This window comes from Lagenorhynchus albirostris, chromosome 20 (genome assembly GCF_949774975.1).
Source record: "Lagenorhynchus albirostris chromosome 20, mLagAlb1.1, whole genome shotgun sequence".
In the NCBI taxonomy this organism is placed as follows: Eukaryota; Metazoa; Chordata; class Mammalia; order Artiodactyla; family Delphinidae; genus Lagenorhynchus; species Lagenorhynchus albirostris.
Window position 1 is genome coordinate 1302275 of NC_083114.1, and position 18257 is coordinate 1320531.

Below are 18257 nucleotides of genomic sequence, written 5' to 3' on the forward strand. Positions count from 1 at the left end.
GTGTGCGAGCGCAGGCGGGGAGGGGGCTCGCTTAGCACCCGGAGGCCCTGCTCGCAGGTCCCGGGGTCCCGGTGGCGGCCGGAGCGCTCAGACCGCAGGCGGCTGGCGGGTAGACCCCTCCCGCCCCACGCGCGCGCCGGCCTTACCCCCGGCCACCCTCCTCGGCTCCCGCGCGGCGGTGGTTCCTCCCCCTCCCCCAGCCCTGGCTCCGGGGGACCCCGCGATGCCGGTCCGCACCGAGTGTCCCCCGCCGGCCGGTGCCTCGGCCACCTCCGCCGCCTCGCTCATCCCGCCGCCGCCCATCAACACGCAGCAGCCCGGCGTGGCCACCAGCCTGCTCTACAGCGGCTCTAAGTTCCGCGGCCACCAGAAGAGCAAGGGTAACTCGTACGACGTGGAGGTGGTGCTGCAGGTGAGCCGGCTGCCGGGCCTCTCGCGGCGCCCACTGGCCGGGCCGCGCCGCCGCCCCCTCGAGACCGCGGCCGCGGACGGGCCTCCTGCCCGGGCCTGCCGGGAGACTCCGGCGCACCCCAACTCTGCGGGCCAGAGCCGGGGACCGGCGGCCTCAGACCCGGCCCTATCTCCCCGTGGCCTGTCGCCCCAGGACCAGCCCTCCTTCTAGCCTTTCTCGGACCCCGAAGAGCTCTCCAGTGGTTCCCCCTGACTCGGGACCCTCCCAGGCCTGAGACGTGCCTGCTGCCCCATACGTTTTCCTCGGTCCCAGGAAGCCCAGGCTCTGGGTCCCGCCTCCTTCTCCTGGGGTTTCCTCCTTGGGGGACTTCCTCAGCCCCCTCCCTCCATTAGTCCCTGAGCTTGAGAGTGCCCAGCCTACCCTGATTCCTGCCCCACCCCCCAGGCCGGGCCCTCATCCTGGGTGGGCTCCTCATCGTCTGTTAAGAAGCTGGCCTCCTAGCCCCCCAACCCCTAGTCTCTTCCTGGCCCAGGCTTCTCGTACTCCCTACCCCTGCCCTCTGGCCACTTCCAGGCTACTCCCGGTCTCCCTGGCCTGTCTGCCCAGATCTCCCTGTCCTACACCTCTGTTCTCCTCCTTCCGGGCTCCAGGGCTCTTTCGTGTTCTTAACTTTGATCGACACGGCCAGGGCTTCCTCCCAGTCTCTGATACCCATGTACTGGGAAATGTAACTCACTTGCTTTATTTCTCATACTGTATTTCCTTCCCGTGTCCACCCACCTCCCCCCATTTGACCTGGATTTCTGAGAACGTGCTGCCAGCCCCTAATGGCTTTGGAACTGCAGCTTCACCTGTCCCGGCCCTTTCCTGCACCTCACCCCTCTCATGCAAATGGGAGCACACTTGACATTTCTTCCGAGCCCAAGGAGATTGGCAGTGGTTGATACTCCTTTTTCTCTCCCTCCTAGAAAACTGTTCCTTCTCTCTAGCTGCCCAGACCTGCATCAGGACCCACCTCCTCCTCCCTTTGCCCCTTTGTCCTTAGTCTGATACCTCACCTCCTAGGCTGTTCCCAGAAGCCCCCCCAAACATCTGTCCTCTTGAAAGGCTTTCCAGAAGCTTTGAGGTCTTGTGTGAGGACAGAACGTAGTAAGTGTCTTTTCCTTATGCTTGCCCTTTGCCCTTTAATAATTTTAAATCTTAAACAGCCTCTGTTCTGAGCAAGTAGTTCTCTCACCCAAAAAACAGTTGTGGATGTGTTTTCTTTCCACTCACTGCAGAGCGTTCATCAGCCTCTTTTTTCTTACTGCTTTGTGGGAATAGATAATTTCTTTTGATTGGGAGAACTCCATTTCCGTGTTGTGTCTTTGGTCTATAAACTTAAATATCTATCATGAGCCACGATATTTATTGTAATTGAAAATAGTAGGAGTTCCCTCGCGGTCCAGTGGTTAGGATTCAGTGCTTTCATGGTCATGGTCCAGGTTCAGTCCCTGGTCAGGGAACTGAGATCCGGCAAGCTGCAAGGTGCGGCCAAAAAAAAAAAAAGTACCATGGCTGAGTTATTTCAGTCTTCATGGTGAGATGCCTAATGTGGTAATCCCCCTTCTCTTTTGCTTCAAATGTGAGAGTTTAGTAGGAAGTTACAGGCCTTTTTACTTTTTGCAGCTAATCATAAAATTCTAGAAGTGAGATCCCCGGTGAGGATCATGTTTTCAATGACCTTGAACTTGTGCCCCTTGTTGAGTTTGATGGTTTAGGACGGGGTCGGAGACAAGTGGCAGGGTAGCCAAGTGTCAGAAGAGAAGTTCGCCTTGGTTACTGCAGCAGCTCCCCTCCCTTTCCTTAGTGTGTTGTTTCTGAATTCCTGTCAGGTGCCAACTTCCTCGTGAACCGCTGGGAGTGGGGATTGAGTTGGTGCACGACTGGTAGGTCCCAGGGCGGCTCGAGTGGAGGACCTGGCCGGTGGCTGGAGGCCCCTTGGAGTGGTGGTGGGGGCAGTGGTCTCAGCCAGGAATGCTGCCTTGTATCCGGACTGGTGAGCAGCTTGTCCGTCGTGGAGACAGTGGCGTGTGAATAGCTCCATCATCTGGTTTTTCAGCCAGGACTGGGTTCTCGGGCTCAGCCTTCTTAGAATACTTATGCTTTTTGTAACTTCATTTATTTCCTGTTTTTCGTAACAGCTTTACTGAGATACGATGCACCTATTAACACAATTCGCACGTGTAAGGTGTACAATTCAGTCGTTTTTTAATGTAGTCACAAAGTTGTGTAACCGTCACTGCAATCTAATTTTAGAACGTTTTCATCATCCCCAAAAGAACCCTTAGCTGTCACGCCCCTCCAACCCTAGGCAACCCCTTTTTTTTTTCATCTAAGATTTGCTTCTTCTGGACTTTTGGTGTAAATGGAGTCATACAATAATGTGACCTTTCGTGTCTAGCTTCTTCCATTGAGCACAGTGTTTCCAGGTTCACCCACATCATAGCAGGTGGCAGTGCTTCCTGACTTTTTATTGTTGCCTAATAGTCCCCTGTGTGGATCTACAGCATTTTGTTTATCCATTGATCCGTCCACGGGTGTTTGGATTTTTTTCCACTCTGGGGCTGTTATGAACACACTGCTGTGAGCATTCACGTACAAGTTCTTATGTGGACATACGTCTTCCTTTCTCCTGACGTCTCCCTACCAGTGGGATACTGGGTCATATGGTAATTATTTGTTTAACATTTGAGAAACTGCCAGACTGATTTCCAAAGTGGCTGCATCATTTTGCATTCCCACCAGCAGCGTCTGAGGCTCCAGTTTATCCACATCCTCGTCAACACTTGTTATTGTCCCTCTTTTTGATTGTAGCCATCCTAATGGGTGTGAGGTGGTATCTCATTGTGGTTTTGATTTGAACTTCTGGGACGGCTAACAATGTTGGGCCTCTTTTCATGTGCTTCTGGAGTGCCTTTTTTTTTTGGAAATTCCAGTTTAAAGAGTTCCTCAAACGTTTGTAAGATTCTGACTGCTCTTTTTGTGGTTGTTGTTTTGTCACTGTGATTGCTTTCTTTCTCCTCTGCCATCCAAGAAGCTAAGAGTGAAGTGAAGGCCAGGTCACTGTGGAAGGAATATTAAAAAGAGCAGCTGTTGGACACAGCTGTGCTGCAAGACCTTCTTGCTGAGCACTTGCCTTGTTATCTTTCTCGTTGAGATGCTGGCCCGTTGTTTGGTTGAAGCTCTCTGCGCTGTGGTGGGTTTGAGTTCATCAAGATCAATTTGGGCAGAAAGGGAGAGACACATGCTTGGATGGAGGCCAGGATGAAATTCTGATTCTTGAGCAGGTGGTAATCCGTGCAAAGTGTTAGCCAATTTACAGTGCAGTTTTTAATCTTATTAGCAAGTATCCTTGCCACCTGATACCCTTTCTGGCAGCTGTGAGACCCCAAACTATATTGAAATTCAGTGAGAATTGCATCCTTGAAACTTAAGGCCTTGGGTTAGAGCTGTGTGTCCTTTAACACAACTTCTTTACTGACCCCTGTGAGTTCGGATCAGCTGCTCGGTGCTGTCCGATGCCCAGGTCAGCAGGTGAGGACGTTTGCAGGGCTGTGGTGGCTTTCAGGTGGAGACCGTTGTCCCCAACACCGGGTGGTGGGACCGCCCCAGCTTCGTTGAAGCCCTCTTGCTTTGGTGCTGACCTCGTCTGGCTGGCTGAGTTCAGTGCAGCTTTTAAGCACTGCCTTGGTGTTTGACTCATGGTGTATTGGAAGTAGTTGGGTCCCCAGACCTGGTAAACGCCACAAAATGTTCCTAGTTTCTTAAATGAGGCCTCACTCAATGTTGAACACTCAGCGTGCCACAGGACCTGTGAGCCCCGGGCTGCACTGGGCGAGCCGGCCTCCAGGCTCCCTCGCCCCCCACCCGCCTGCCGCCCTGGCCTCGAAGGGGCCTCTGCCTGCCGGACGTGATCCTGCTGTCTCCTGCTGGACCCTCCATTGGTAACGAGGCTGTGTGTGTCTTTTCAGCACGTGGACACGGGGAACTCGTACCTCTGTGGGTATCTGAAGATCAAAGGCCTTACTGAGGTAAGTGCCCCTCCCATGGGCAGGAGCCGGAGGGGGCCTCGGTGCTGAAGGGCCAGCAACCTCGACTCCTCAGGCCTGATTCAGGAGCCCCATTTGTAAGTGTGGTTTTGCAGGGGGAGCGTAGAGCAGGGAGTTTGGACGTGTCCTGTTGGAAAGCACGCAGACTCACAGACCGTTGACGTTTATAAACAGGTCACCGTGTGCCCAACGCTACTGATTTTACTTTAATCCTTTTTTTTTTTTAAAGAAGATGTTGGGGGTAGGAGTTTATTACTTAATTTATTTTTGCTGTGTTGGGTCTTCGTTTCTGTGTGAGGGCTTTCTCTAGTTGTGGCAAGCGGGGGCCACTGTTTGTTATTTTTGTTTGTTTGTTTTGTTTTGTTTTGTTTTGCGGTACGCAGGCCTCTCACTGCTGTGGCCCCTCCCGTTGCGGAGCACAGGCTCCGGACGCGCAGGCTCAGCGGCCATGGCGCACGGGCCCAGCTGCTCCGCGGCACGCGGGATCCTCCCGGACCAGGGCACGAACCCGCGCCCCCTGCATCGGCAGGCGGACTCCCAACCACTGTGTCACCAGGGAAGCCCGAGGGCCACTCTTCATCGCGGTGCGCGGGCCTCTCACTGTTGCGGCCTCTCTTGTTGCGGAGCACAGGCTCCAGACGCGCAGGCTCAGTAGTTGTGGCTCACGGGCCCAGTTGCTCTGCGGCATGTGGGATCCTCCCAGACCAGGGCTCGAACCCATGTTCCTTGCATTGGCAGGCAGATTCTCAACCACTATGCCACCAGGGAAGCCCCTTTAATCCTTTTTGAGGAAAACAAACATAGTAAGAACATAGCTGCCACCGTCATGGGTCAGTTTCAGCCTCTGGGTGAGCATCATTCCTCCGAGGACTGAGGTCTTCGCAGTTCGGAAACGTAGGTGTTTTCCTTTCTTTGAACCACCTTAAGCCTCAGAACTCCTGGGAATATCGGAGGCAAGAGAGAGCGTGCTTTCTTTTCCCGCTGGTGAGCGGGCAGCAGGAGGGCCTGGCGCCGCCCGGCCGAGGGTTGGGGGCCGCGGCGTTCGGCGGCACTGGCGGGCATCCTCGCGCCGCCTCTGCTGGCCCCACGACTGTCACCTCTGTCCATTCCAGTTTCCTCATCTGCGAGGTGAGAGCTCCAGGAGCCTGCTCTGTCTCCCGGGGAAGACGCAGGGTCAGTGAGTGGGAGGCTCCGAGGGACCTGACAAGGCTGGTCCTCCTCGGTCTGGAAACACTTGTTTGCGTCGCCCCAGTTCCTCCTGTTCTCCTGCTTCCCCACCGGGAGTCTGGGAATCTGTGAAATTTGTTGTTGAGACAAAAAGGTATCTCTTCCCTCCTCTAGAAAACATCCAATCAAGTCGGGGTAGAAAATGACAGCAAAAGGAAGGGTTCTCACCCGGAGGTTTGTACTAGTAGAAGACACACAGGAGGGCTTCCCTGGTGGCGCAGTGGTTGAGAGTCCGCCTGCCAATGCAGGGGACACAGGTTCGTGCTCCGGTCCGGGAAGATCCCACATGCCACGGAGCAACTAAGCCCGTGTGCCACAACTACTGAGCCTGCGCTCTAGAGCCCACGAGCCACAGCTACTGAGCCCGTGAGCCACAACTACTGAAGCCCTTGCGCCTAGAGCCCATGCTCCGCAACAAGAGAAGCCACTGCCATGAGAAGCCCGCGCACCGCAACAAAGAGTAGCCCCTGCGGGCTTCCCTGGTGGCGCAGTGGTTGAGAGTCTGCCTGCCGATGCAGGGGACACGGGTTCGTGCCCCGGTCTGGGAAGATCCCACGTGCCGCGGAGCGGCTGGGCCCATGAGCCATGGCTGTTGGGCCTGTGCGTCCGGAGCCTGTGCTCCGCAACAGGAGAGGCCACAGCAGTGAGAGGCCCGCGTACTGCAAAAAAGAAAAAAAAAAAAAAAACCAAGAAGACACACAGGAAACAGAATATGCTCAACTCTTAGGTGGCCAAACACATTTGTTGAGCGCAGAACATAGACATTTAACTCCATAAGGAAACCAGCAAAATCTGTAACGTGGGATGTGGACACCAATTCCAAATGGTCACAGGAAGCTTTGTACGAATGGTTAAGTAGGATTAAAAATCCACAAACCGTGTACGGAAATGCTGTGGACGCCCCACCAGGAGCAGGTGGCGCTAATGAAGGGAAGCACCCCCGAGCCACCTACAGCCAGCCTCCTCTGAGGGGATGGGGTGCTGGCTTGGCCCTTCCCTGGGCCCGGCCCTTCCCGCCTGAAGCCGCCTTTTACTAGAGGAGGGCTGTGTTTCCTGAGGCCCTTCGTCCTGCCCGAGCGTCAGGAGTCTGTGAATTCATCTTTTTAAATAACTTTTTTTAGTCCCTTTGCTGAGATATAATTCACATAGCATACATTCACCCATTGACGGTGTGCAGTCTAGGACCTCCCTGGCAGTGCAGTGGTTAGGGCTCCGCACTTCCACTGCAGGGGGCACGGGTTCCATCCCTGGTTGGGGAACTAGTATCCCGCAACACGCGGCCAAAAAAAAAAAAGCGTACAATCTGTTGGCTTTCAGTATAGTCACAGCATTGTACAACTGTCTAACAGTTTTTTAAGTTACAAATCTAGTACACGGTCACTGTGGATAATTGGTAAAATGCAGAAAAGGGTGATGACTCTTTGAATGGTTTTACACCTGTTATAAAACACAGTTAACCATTTTGGTTTGCTTTTCCATTTATAGTTGTTGAAAAATCAAATATGTGATTTGCTTTAATGTAACTGAACGGTTTGGGTCATAGTCACGGTCTTCCTCGTCTGTACGGAAATAGGGAAAATTCACTGTTACATTGGAGATAAATTGCCTCTCACCTGCCTTACATTCACAAATAAGTACAGTTTTTGAAGTTTGTGTGCCTTGTGGAAATTAAATCCCAGAATTGTGAGAATGGGTGTCAAATAACACTCTCTTTGCAGTCCCGAGCCAGCCACCCGCGGGGAGAGGGGCGTCCCCGGGGAGGCCCGGCGGAGGCGGCTGGCACCCGGCCTGGGAGCCCAGCCTGGGGGTGTCATGGTCAGGCCTGCCACGCACTCTCCAGGCAGTTTTGGACGCTCCCGAGGCTGAACCAGGGAGCCGGTCACGCTGTCCGGAGCCAAAGGTGCTCGTTTACTGCTGGTTTCAGAAGTTCTTGCTGACTTACTGGCCAGTCAAACGTGGACCCCCCGGAAGGCAGGTCTTCACGGAAAGCTGGAGCCAGCTCCAGGCAGGGAGCCTGGAGTCAGCGAGGGGGGTGGGACCTGGCACAGGGAGCCCACCCCCGGGGGGTGCTGGCCACCCCCCGCCCCCTTTGTGACTCCCCCGCCAGCTGTAGTCAGGGCTCGAATGTCCTCGCCTGCCCTGTGAGAGGCTTTGTCTTTTTGGTTCCTTCTGTGCACATGACTCTCATTCATGAGGTGTTTATTTTATTTAATTTTGGAAGTTTGTGGGTACCTTGTGGTCACCCTCGTAGATTGCCTGAAACATTTGAGAGAGAAGTCGGCGCAGAATCACTTATTGGGAAAACTCGTGACTTGAACATAAGTATGTTCTTTGTGTTATAATAGGAGGACTTGATCGTTTATCCTTCTATTTTAGGGAAGTCTTGATAAAACTCAGGAAGTCAACATACCGTCTATAGCTTTTTATTTAGGGCCTCAAGTCCGCTGTCAGCTTACACAGAACTTTTTCCCTTAGCAGTCCTTCCTAAAACGGACGAGTATAGATTGGTTTATACCTTTAAAAATCAGGTTTCCGGGCTTCCCTGGTGGCGCAGTGGTTGAGAGTCCGCCTGCCGGTGCAGGGGACACGGGTTCGTGCCCCGGTCCGGGAAGATCCCACATGCCGCGGAGCGGCTGGGCCCGTGAGCCATGGCCGGTGAGCCTGCGCGTCCGCAGCCCGTGCTCCGCAACGGGAGAGGCCACAGCAGTGAGAGGCCCGCGTACCGCAAAAAAAAAAAAAAAAAAATCAGGTTTCCACTTAGGAACTTATCTCCTCTTTAATCTCTTCACTCTGTATCTATAAATATCTGTTTGAGGAACCCAGCACCAGTGTTGGGGTGAGGGCTGCGGTCTCAGGGGGGGTGGCAAATCTGTAGTGTTTCGAGCTCACTGCTACGAGGACAGGCTGCCTGGATGTGTGCGGTAAAGCAGCCACGGCCTTTCTGGAAGCCCCGGTCCACGTGGCAGGCGAGCCGGGAGAAGTTGGCAAAGCCATGAGAACAGATTTATTTTAAACGGGTAGTTAAGTTTGATGCTGATCGAGAGGGGCTTACATGGGGTGAGAAGAAAGCGGGACCTCTATGGTCCTAGGATTTTAGGGCGGTGACCCTTGCTGTGCCAGGCGGCGGGTCATCACCGCACCCTCGGGAGGTACCCGGGCGGGTGGGTGGTGCTGAGGGGCCACCTGGCAGGTGGGTTGGCTGGTTTCTAGAAATGCAGAGAAACGGTACACTTTCTTACGATGTTGACTTGTTCTTTCATTAATTTTTTCAAAATCTTTAGTGCTTCCTTACTATCAGAGGAACAAGTAGCAAGGTTGCCTGGAGTATTCCAAGCACCCAATCAGGATGACGGCTTATTTGTTTTTGCAGCCGTTGTGACTTCCCAGGGCCGACGTGATTTATCAATGTTTCCCGTCGCATAAGCTGTCTTAGCTCCTGCGATATAATTATACGAATGCCTAATACATGAAGGTATTCTACCAACCTCCCCCCGCCCCCCTAAGCTGAAGAGTCGGCGTAAAAGGGACAGGCTGAGCCAGTCTGAGAAGCAGTGGCTGAGCCGCGGCACGAGGGAGACGGAGCTTGATTTTGGAGCCTCTCTGGGTATTCGCCTTGGAAAGTAAAACCTATCAAGTTACCATCTGCTTTGTATTCAGAAATAACCTGTCCAAATATCTTCTCAGAGCCATCAACCCTTAACAAGTGCGCCAAAGAAGGGTTCTCTGCTTCTGGCAAAGGCCCCGGAATCCAACAGACCCCCTCCCCCCAGCCCCTTCACGTCAGGCTCCCTCCTCGGCCGCGGGCGTCGCTGGTCTGGGTGGTTGCTCAGCAGTGTGGCGGTCATTTCTGCAAAGTTTTGGGGAGAAATTACAGCGAGGTTGGTTTTTTCCTTTGTGAAAGGTTACAACTGCTGTTTGACGTCGTCTTTGACATTTGGGTTCTTACCATAGGAGTATCCAACCCTCACGACCTTCTTTGAAGGAGAAATAATCAGCAAAAAGCACCCTTTCTTAACCCGGAAGTGGGATGCAGACGAGGATGTTGACCGCAAGCACTGGGTGAGTGCCCCTCTGCTCTGGGCCCCCGGGGGCTCGTGGCACCGTCCCTCTCCAGCCCCTGTTCCTTTCTCTCTGCCTGTGCTCTGGGGAAGCCTGCGAACGGCCTCTGCCTTTAGGGTGGGCCGGGGCGGAGGCGCGGTTCCCCCTCACGAGCAGGACCTCAGGGCCGCTCCGCCCCTGGAAACGCCCGCACCTGTCAAGCACGGGTGTGTGCTCGCAGCCGTGAGCTCCTCAAGACAGCTCAGAGCTCCTCCTCGGGCCTTTTCGCCAGGGCCACGCGAGTCTTGTGTCTTTAAAAACCCATTTCTCAGCTGGTCGTTAGAGCCTTTTGGCTTAGCTGGCTGTGGCGAGGATGAACTTTGGTTTCACGCCGAGGAAGTGCAGTGCGCTCACCCCTAAAGCACCCAGGATGAGGTGTCAGTAGTGGAGATTCCAGAGCAGCTCACTGTCCCCGCCACCACTCCTGGCTGTGTACACGCTCTCCTGCTTCCGGGCCCACGGTCTCCTGGGGGGCCCCTCCTGCAGACACTCTGAGTCAGCGTCCTTGTAGGTGAGCTGCTTTCTCATACTTGAGTTAGGAAAGAAACATCTATCAAATGCTGAGTTTCGATTGAATTTAAACTTGAGCTTTTAAACGTAGCAAGCAGACGCTGAGATAGATGGCCACCTGTGTTTCTAAGAGAGTACGAACGGGGCCGAGCGTCCGGAAGTTGGGGAGCCTGGAAGGTATCGCTGTCGGGGAGCACCCCTGGGAGCTGTCAGGCCCCGCCCTGGCTGGCTCTCCCCGCCTGGCACCTACCTCTCCTGCACAGCCCAGCGAGCACACGGCCTGTCTTCCTTCCAACTTTGTTTTCCATTTCAAATTGGTCCTGCGAAAAGGAAGGTCTTTGAGGCCCAATGAAAACTCAGTTTGAGGCTGGTTGGCTGCAGGTGAAGAACCTGGAGAGCAGCTCGAACTTCCCGTTGCCTTTCGTTAGAGCTGGAGACACCCGGACTCCAGCCTCCCTAGGCTGGGTTGAACTATTTTGAGTGAAAGAGGGGCCGGGAAGGCCACCCTGGGCACCGGCCTGCTGGGCGTGCGAGGTCGGGCATGTGGACGGTTTCCCTCCAGGAGCGCTGGCTGCCTTCGCAGGACTCAGGGTTTCCCGATGCCCTCTCCCCACGTGGGATTCCCAGACTCCCACGTGGGCCCCAGGAGCTCTGAGTGCCCCGCTGTCTGTTGGGGAGCCACGATGTCTACTGCACACTGTGGTCAGGACACTGTAGTTGACCCTCGAGTTTTCCTGAATGAGATTTGAAGTGGGTATTATGATAAAGGGATAAACGGTTATGGTGATTATCATTATCACGATGAAGATTCCTCACACGTAATCTACTTAGAATAAAAATATCTGTGTGACAGATTCTATGACTTAATACCTCTCTGTCTTAACTTTTTATTCAGGAGTTTTTTTTATAGAATTAATACATACTTATTTTTAAATATTTGGAGGAAACAAAAGCAAAACATCTATAATGCCGAATACCTAAAGCTAAAACAGGGGTTGACCTTTTCCTAAATCTCTTTTGAGTATATGGACTTTTTTTTTTAACAAAAACATGATCATAAAGGTACAGCTTTGTTGCTGTAACCAAGTGTTACTTGTTTCTGGTCTCAGCTAGCTAGCCCCAAGCCGCCAGGCCACTGCGTTGTCAGGGGACCCCACTTTACTAACTCCCCCCAACCCCCGCACTACAGGCTGGTTCAGCCTGAGTCTTTGCCCCCGTTGGTTGATGTACGGAGACCCCGTCCCTCATCATCCGGCTGCGTCTGTCTGGGGTGAGGTGTGAGAGAAGGCCCGGGGGTGCATCCAACCCCATTCAGCGGCCTTTCCTGGGCGCGTTAGCTAGGCAGGCGTAGGGCCCGGGCGTCTGCCCCGGGGTCCAGGCCCCAGTGCATGGAGTGACCAGACGCTCCCTGCCCGCCAGCCGCCGCCTCGCCCTGGAGGGACCACTGCACCGGCCCAGCACACTTGCCACCCCCTCTGTCCCTCATTCTCATACTCTGCTTTTGGCTTTCAGGGCAAGTTTCTGGCTTTTTATCAGTATGCAAAATCGTTTAATTCAGACGACTTTGATTACGAAGAGCTGAAGAGTGGGGACTATGTCTTCATGAGGTGGAAGGTAAGGCTGCCCGGCTGTGCCGACCTGTGGTGTGGCCCCTGGGTCCCAGGCCCCTCAGGCCCATTCTCACTCTCCGTGGGGAGCAGGCACAGCTCCGGGCGGGACCCAGGCCTGGGGCGGCACCCTCCACGCTCTTGTGTCCTCTCCCTTTGTTCTCTCCGGCGACCCTGCAGACTGGGTCATCCCAAGTGTCCTGTGTACTCAGGAGACCCCCATCGTCTCAGCCCCTAAGTGACCTCGCCCGGGCTGTGGGCCGTCACGGCGCCCCCGGTCCCTCCAGCTCAGGAAACACGGGGCTGGGGACAGAATTTGGGTTTTCCCCCAGCCCCTGAGAACCCCATTGGGCCGGGCTCACTGGATCGGCTCTGCTGCCCCCTCCGGCATTTCCTGGGTTAGAGCCACAGGGTGCTGAATTCAGCAGGCGAGTGTGTGAAATCGCTTCGAGAACCTACACCCACCTCCAGCCCCTCACCCCCAAGCTGTAGGAAAAAGCCGCTTTAGGTGAAATCTCGCCAGCTTTCCTGCAGATGAAGCCTGTAGCACCCTCCTTCCCGGTCTGTGTTTCTATGGTGAGAACTGGGGCAGGGGCTTGGCACTGGCGGCAGACAGGCAGGTGCCGGGGGAAAACCTGAGTCCCGCCTCGCCGCCGGCCAGCTAAGCAACCCACTAAAGGAAGTGTCGGGTGAGACTCTACTTCAAAATTAATTTGAAAAACTACAATTTCAGAGACTGGGGAAAGGGAAGGAGAGTTGCTTGGTCTCCAAGAGTTTCTCACGCAGGGAGACTCCCCCGTGGGCCGTCTAGGCCTCCTGTGGGCCCTGACCTCGCCCCCCCCAGGGGGCTGGCTCTGCCCGGGGTCTGAGGAGAGCAGCACCATTCTGACCGCTGCTGATGGGGGGGTCCCCAGGGCGAGCGAGCTCCACCTGCCCTCGGGGTGAGGCCCGGGCCATAGAAGTGACCCTCGGCTCTCAAGGTGACCGGGAGCCTAGCGACGGTTCCTGGGGTGCAGCAGAAGCGTGAGTCCGCGGCTCAGGGGTGGGAAGGTTGTGATGTACTCTCGAGGCGTGGGCACCACGGCGTCCACTCTTGGCTCTGACCCCGGTGACCTCGACACGTGGTGGCCGTGTTCGTAGGTTGAACATGCGAGTGGCTCGGGGGTTCACAGTTGCCCACAAGCCACCTGCAGGGGGCAGGGAGGCCTGGGGGGCCGGAGCCCCCGGCGCTGACCCTCCGTCCCCATCCATGTGCAGGAGCAGTTCCTGGTCCCGGACCACACGATCAAGGACATCAGCGGTGCTTCCTTTGCCGGCTTTTACTACATCTGTTTCCAGAAGTCGGCGGCCTCCATAGAGGGCTACTATTACCACAGGAGCTCGGAATGGTAAGGACCGGCCGCCGCGGCCTCGTGTCTCGAGGGGCTCGCTTCCGTCCACAGGGCAGTGTAAACAAGGTAAAGAAATGAAGTTCTGGGCACAGGAACTCACAGCTAAACGCTTTCAAGCAGCAAGTATTGTCAGCTATGTTTATCTCAATCTTGCGGGTCTTGTATTTATTCCTCCCCAGTTTACTCAGTAACTGAAGTGTCAGACCCTGCTGTGGACAGCGGGAACTTGGCTGTCAGCGGCCTTTTTAATTTTGTGCTCACGCTCCCACCTGGTGCCGGCCGGTGACCGGTGCCTGCGGGCGTGGTCGGCCCTGCCCTGGGCCTCTGCCCCGGTGACGGCCGCGTGCCACCCGAGGGCTGGTGTTTGTCACCTTTGCGGGCCTTCTCGTGGCTCCTTGAGCTTTTGTGAGTGCCCCGTTATCCCTGAAGGGCAGACGGTACCATGAAATACCTGATTTCCTCTCTGAATGTGGAAATTATTTCCTCGCGACTTTTGCACACTTTGAAGGCTCCTGTGGGACGCTGCGTGGGGCTACCCAGCGACAACCAAGTGCCCGGGGCTCCATGCAGCCCCGGCCTCTGTGGGAACAGCCGTTGTTGGGGTGTCAGCACCTGTTCAGCTTTCAAATGAGTTTTTAAAACTTTTCCTATCCTTTTAAAAATACCCGCTTTACGGAGATACAGTTCACCTGCTGTGCAGTCTCCTCACTGGAAGCGTACAGTCCAGTGGGCTTTCGTGTCGACAGAGTTGCGCAGCCATCACTGCGCTCAATTTCAGAACGTTTTCGTCGGCACGAGAGGGAGCCCTACCCCCTGAGCTGTCACCCCACCTCCCCGCCCCCTCCAGCCCCAGGCAACCACTAAGCTGCGCTCTCTAAGTGCAGGTTTGCCTGTTGGACGTGTCGTGCCAATGGGCCGCGTACCGTGTGCCCTCTGTGTCTGAGCGTCGGCTTTGCGGGTTGCGGTGTGTGTCAGTTCTTCGTCTTTATATTGCTGAGTGATTTCCCATCGTGTGGATGGACCCCCTTGTCTTTATCTGTTCATCAGTGGGTGGACACGTGGGTCATTCCCACCTTTCGGCTGCTGTGGACGTGGGTGTGCAAGAGCCTGAGTCCCTGCTTTCAGTTCCTCTGGTCACACAGCTGGGGTGAGATTGCCGGGTCACGGGGTATTCTATATTTCACTTTTCAGGGAACTGTTTCCCACAGCAGCCGCACCTTTTCACGTTCCCACCAGTGATGCACAAAGGTTCCGCTTCTCCCGTTTCTCGTGTCCTTCCCAACATTTAGGATTACAGCCATCCCACTGGGTGCAAAGGCCTAGGGTTAGGGTTCTGATGGCTAATGCATCGTCCTTTCTTTTCCTTTTTTTTTTTTTTGGCTGTGTTGGGTCTTCGTTGCTGCTCGCGGGCTTTCTCTAGTTGCGGTGAGCAGGGGCTTCTCTTTGTGGCAGTGCACAGGCTTCTCACTGCGGTGGCTTCTATTGTTGCGGAGCACGGGCTCTAGACGCGCGGGCTTCGGTAGTTGCGGCACGTGGGCTCAGTAGTTGTGGCGCACGGGCTTAGTTGCTCCGTGGCATGTGGGATCTTCCGGGACCAGGGCTCGAACCCGTGTCCCCTGCACTGGCAGGCGGATTCTTAACCACTGCGCCACCAGGGAAGCCCCCATCGTCCCTTCTTGTTGATGTTTTGGGTAAGAGATAAACTGCTCTTCTCTGCTGCTCCTCCCTCTTCTGTGGATGGGGTGGGGGGAGCCGACACACTGAGCATCCCCGAGTGGGGACCGTCCCGCCCCGTTTATCCTTCATCTGCTTCCCTCCTCGGAGCACCCGTCACGGGGACGCACACCCCGCAGAGCTCTCGGATGCTCTAGCAGCCGCGTCTAGGGAGAAGGAAGATGAAGTCACTAAGGTTGGGGAGGGTGGCTGTGACGTCATCGATCCCAAGCTCTCCGGATCTCTGCTCTGCAGGTCGCACGGCTTCGGAGGGAAGCAGGGCGGTGGGGAGGGCTGGAGGGCCTGGTCTGCACCCTCCCCCAGAGGACTTGGCCTCTCATTTCCTGAGACAGGCTGTCGTTGCTTCAGGATTGGAGCGGGGCCCACAAACGGCAAGTCTTCTGCGTAGTCCAGGGGGATTAACCAGAGAAATGGAAACAAGGCCAAGCTCAGCTCCCCTGACGGAGTCTGAGATGAGCCAGCGTTTCATGTAGGCATGGGCTCTGCGGGCGCCGGCGGGGCAGGTTCCACACCCTGTCCTGGTTTTCAGGATGCTCTGACGATCCCCCCCCGCCACCCTCCTCTCCTCCCCACAGGTATCAGTCGCTCAATCTCACTCATGTTCCAGAACACAGCGCGCCCATCTACGAATTCCGGTGACAGCGGTCCGGGACAGCAACCAGATAAACTGAACTTGGCAAAAAAGAAATTTGCCAAGAAAACTGTGTACCTGCCAGAACCAGGAGAACGTGTGTTCCTGTTTCTTCACGAGCAGACTCGCATCAGAAAGCATGAATGTCAACCCACGGCATCCGAGGCGTGCGGCCGACCGGCGAGGGCAGGTGGAGGGCGGCCTCGGTTCCTCTTCCCTCTCTGTGGCAGTTTGGTCTTAAGCTGTTTTTAAGCTACCGTAAATGCACTTTTCCTCCTGCACAGCTGACTTCTGTATCACTGAGACGCACATCCCTTCCCCCACGCCCCCTCCAGCCCCGGCCCCCCTCGGCCTTGGTGCTCAGTGGGCCCCACCAGGCCTCCCGCCCCCCGGTTGCTCACTCTGGTAGCTCAAGGGACGGCCGAGCCCAGCAGCCGTGTGCCCCCGGAGCCCTGTGCAGGGAGGCGGCCGGTCGCTCAGCGGGGTTGGGGCACTGCCAGCCCTGGGATGCTCACGCTGAGCTAGTCGGTGGCCGGCAGCTTCCCCGGGCCTGCTGTCCAGGTCACAGGATTTAAGGCTTCCCGATCCCTGGCAGGGACAGATTCCCGTCCTGCTCACTCAGCACGTTTGCTCCAAACTTTTGAACTTGAGGGCAATACTAAACTTAAAAAAAAAAAAAAAAAAAAAAAAAAGGTTTTTTTATTACAAAATTATTTTTATGGTCCCTTGAACAAGGACCCTATGGCAAATGCACAATTATTCAGAATTACATTTTATCGTTTTCACATTGAAAACAGCAAATGTTGACTTAGTAGTTTTTATACCTATATCTATTTGTAAATGTATATTTAATCAGCCAGCAGTTTGAAACTGGTCATGTGGTACAGAAGTTTTGCAGCATTGCGTCAGTCACAGCGCTAAACGTGAGAGCCGTTTTGGGGGCCGGTTTAGCATTTGTGCGTCCTCCTTTCGCTACTCAGAACAGCAGTGCTTCGTGGCGCCCTGTCCCGTCAGGCAGCTCAGCAGCGTTGGCGTGGGGGAGGGGTGGGAGCATATGAGCACTCCCAAAGAGCTCGAGGCTCACGTGCCAAAGTGTGTGTGTGTCTGTGCGCGTGCAGTTGTGTCGTTTAAATGTTTAGAAAGCCTCATAGCGTGGCATCCGCTGTAGCCCGCAGATGTGGGCAGGGCTTGGGGGATTGGCATTTGCTGGTGCTTTACAAGACTTGCTCAGAATACTGGAGGGAAAGCTTTAACAACGAGGTAGTATTTTAACCCACGGGAGCAAAACAAACGCGAGGTGCGTGTCCACGGGCGGAGTAAGAAAGCACAAAGCCCTTCCGTCTAGGTGCGTGGTGGGGCAATCTCTTATTCCCAAGAAGTGACTTTCGTTTATTGACGTACGTACTGTATGTTCCTGAGGTTGAGTCAGGAGAAGCCTTAAAGGAGAAGTGTTGGGGAAGGTGGTGGGTGGGTGTCAGGGCCGCTGGGCTGTGTGGTCCTGAAGCTCCCTGCAGGGATGCACCTGGAAAGGCCAGGGCCTGGGGACCCTGGAAAGTTGCCTGGTGGCTGCATTGGAGAGATGCTTCACGTCTGTCTCCAGAGATGAGTCAGAAATGTTTCCCAGATTTTAAAACTCCCAAAGGCAGTGGAGTGGCTGGCTCTGGTCAATCCCAGCTGGGGGCACAAGGCCTGGGCCAGCGCCGCAGGGTGTAACCAGCTCCTGGAAGGGTTCAGGTGCCACTCAGAATGCCGCGGGTGAGGTCCGCCTGGAGCCTGTCGGGGCCGCGTGCGCGTCCTCCAGCGGGCAGGGCAGGGTGTCTGCGCGGCGCTGCTGCCCGGGCGGGCCGGGCTTTATTGTGGGCTGGCTTCCTTGCTGAGCCAGGGGTCAAGTGCAGCGGTGTTCGGGGGTGAAGAAGTGGTACCCTTTGCCAGCTCTTTGGGACACACCTGTGATGAAGATTGGTTCTCGTACAAACCTGTCTGTCGAGGATGCAGAAGGGGTGGTCTCCACATCCCCTGAGTAACTCCCAGACCACCTGCCCTGACTTAGCTCCCGAAGGAGCTCGGGCGGTCATCCCCAGCCCAGGTTATTCTTTCCTGGGCCTTCCCGTACACCCACATGCCTCTGCTTCTATGTGCAGTGTTTTTGGTTGACTCTTGTATTCATCGTCGAGAAACGAGGGCAGATGCACACTCGCTGCCGTCTCCCCCACCCCATCCTCAGGACTCAGCTCCTGCTCTGCTCAGATGCCCTCCACCCCGCACTCTCAGCCTCGCCACTGCTGCTGGTGTCGTCCCTTCCCACCCACCCATCCTTTCAGACTCGACAGCGTCTCAGCTGCGGTCCCACGGTAACGAAGCGATGCCTCCCGTGAAGCAGACGGTCCACCTGCCTGCTGGCTCTGTGGTGATGTGCACGGCACGAACTCCAGGGGAGCAAAGGGGGCTTTTCAATGTCTTTTGCTTTCAGAAACAGGGAATTTATATTCTAAGGCCTTGAATTGATTTTTTTTCCTCATAAATAGTCAGATAAGCTAATTTTTAAAAAGAAATGCC

The 18257-nt window shown here is 55.3% G+C and overlaps 1 protein-coding gene across 4 annotated transcripts; it reads left to right on the forward strand.

Annotated features, from left to right (window-relative positions):
- Window position 1: 1 nt before the first annotated feature.
- On the forward strand, window positions 2-18013 carry GID4 (GID complex subunit 4 homolog). Of its 4 annotated transcripts, XR_009537595.1 has the most exons (7): window positions 87-412; window positions 4426-4485; window positions 9682-9789; window positions 11851-11952; window positions 12438-12521; window positions 12860-12968; window positions 13203-13338. XR_009537595.1 is itself a non-coding variant. In XM_060134460.1 (6 exons), exons 1-6 carry the CDS (start codon window positions 224-226, stop codon window positions 15707-15709), a joined length of 654 nt encoding a protein of 217 aa, XP_059990443.1. In that variant the 5' UTR covers window positions 2-223; the 3' UTR covers window positions 15710-18013. The 4 variants fall into 4 exon arrangements, 2 of the variants coding, with proteins under 2 accessions (XP_059990443.1, XP_059990442.1); XM_060134460.1 differs by lacking the exons at window positions 12438-12521; window positions 12860-12968 and adding an exon at window positions 15646-18013 and having other exon boundaries at window positions 2-412; window positions 13203-13333; XR_009537594.1 differs by lacking the exons at window positions 12438-12521; window positions 12860-12968 and adding an exon at window positions 15646-18013 and having other exon boundaries at window positions 13203-13402.
- Window positions 18014-18257: the final 244 nt, after the last annotated feature.

What these genes read in the sequence shown, in the direction of transcription:
- GID4 (XM_060134460.1), top strand. Translation starts at nt 224, where the DNA reads ATGCCGGTCCGCACCGAGTGTCCCCCGCCGGCCGGTGCCTCGGCCACC. An exon ending in ATGTCTTCATGAGGTGGAAG is followed by an intron (nt 11,953 to 13,202) that starts GTAAGGCTGCCC and finishes ATCCATGTGCAG; the next exon opens with GAGCAGTTCCTGGTCCCGGA. An exon ending in TACCACAGGAGCTCGGAATG is followed by an intron (nt 13,334 to 15,645) that starts GTAAGGACCGGC and finishes TCCTCCCCACAG; the next exon opens with GTATCAGTCGCTCAATCTCA.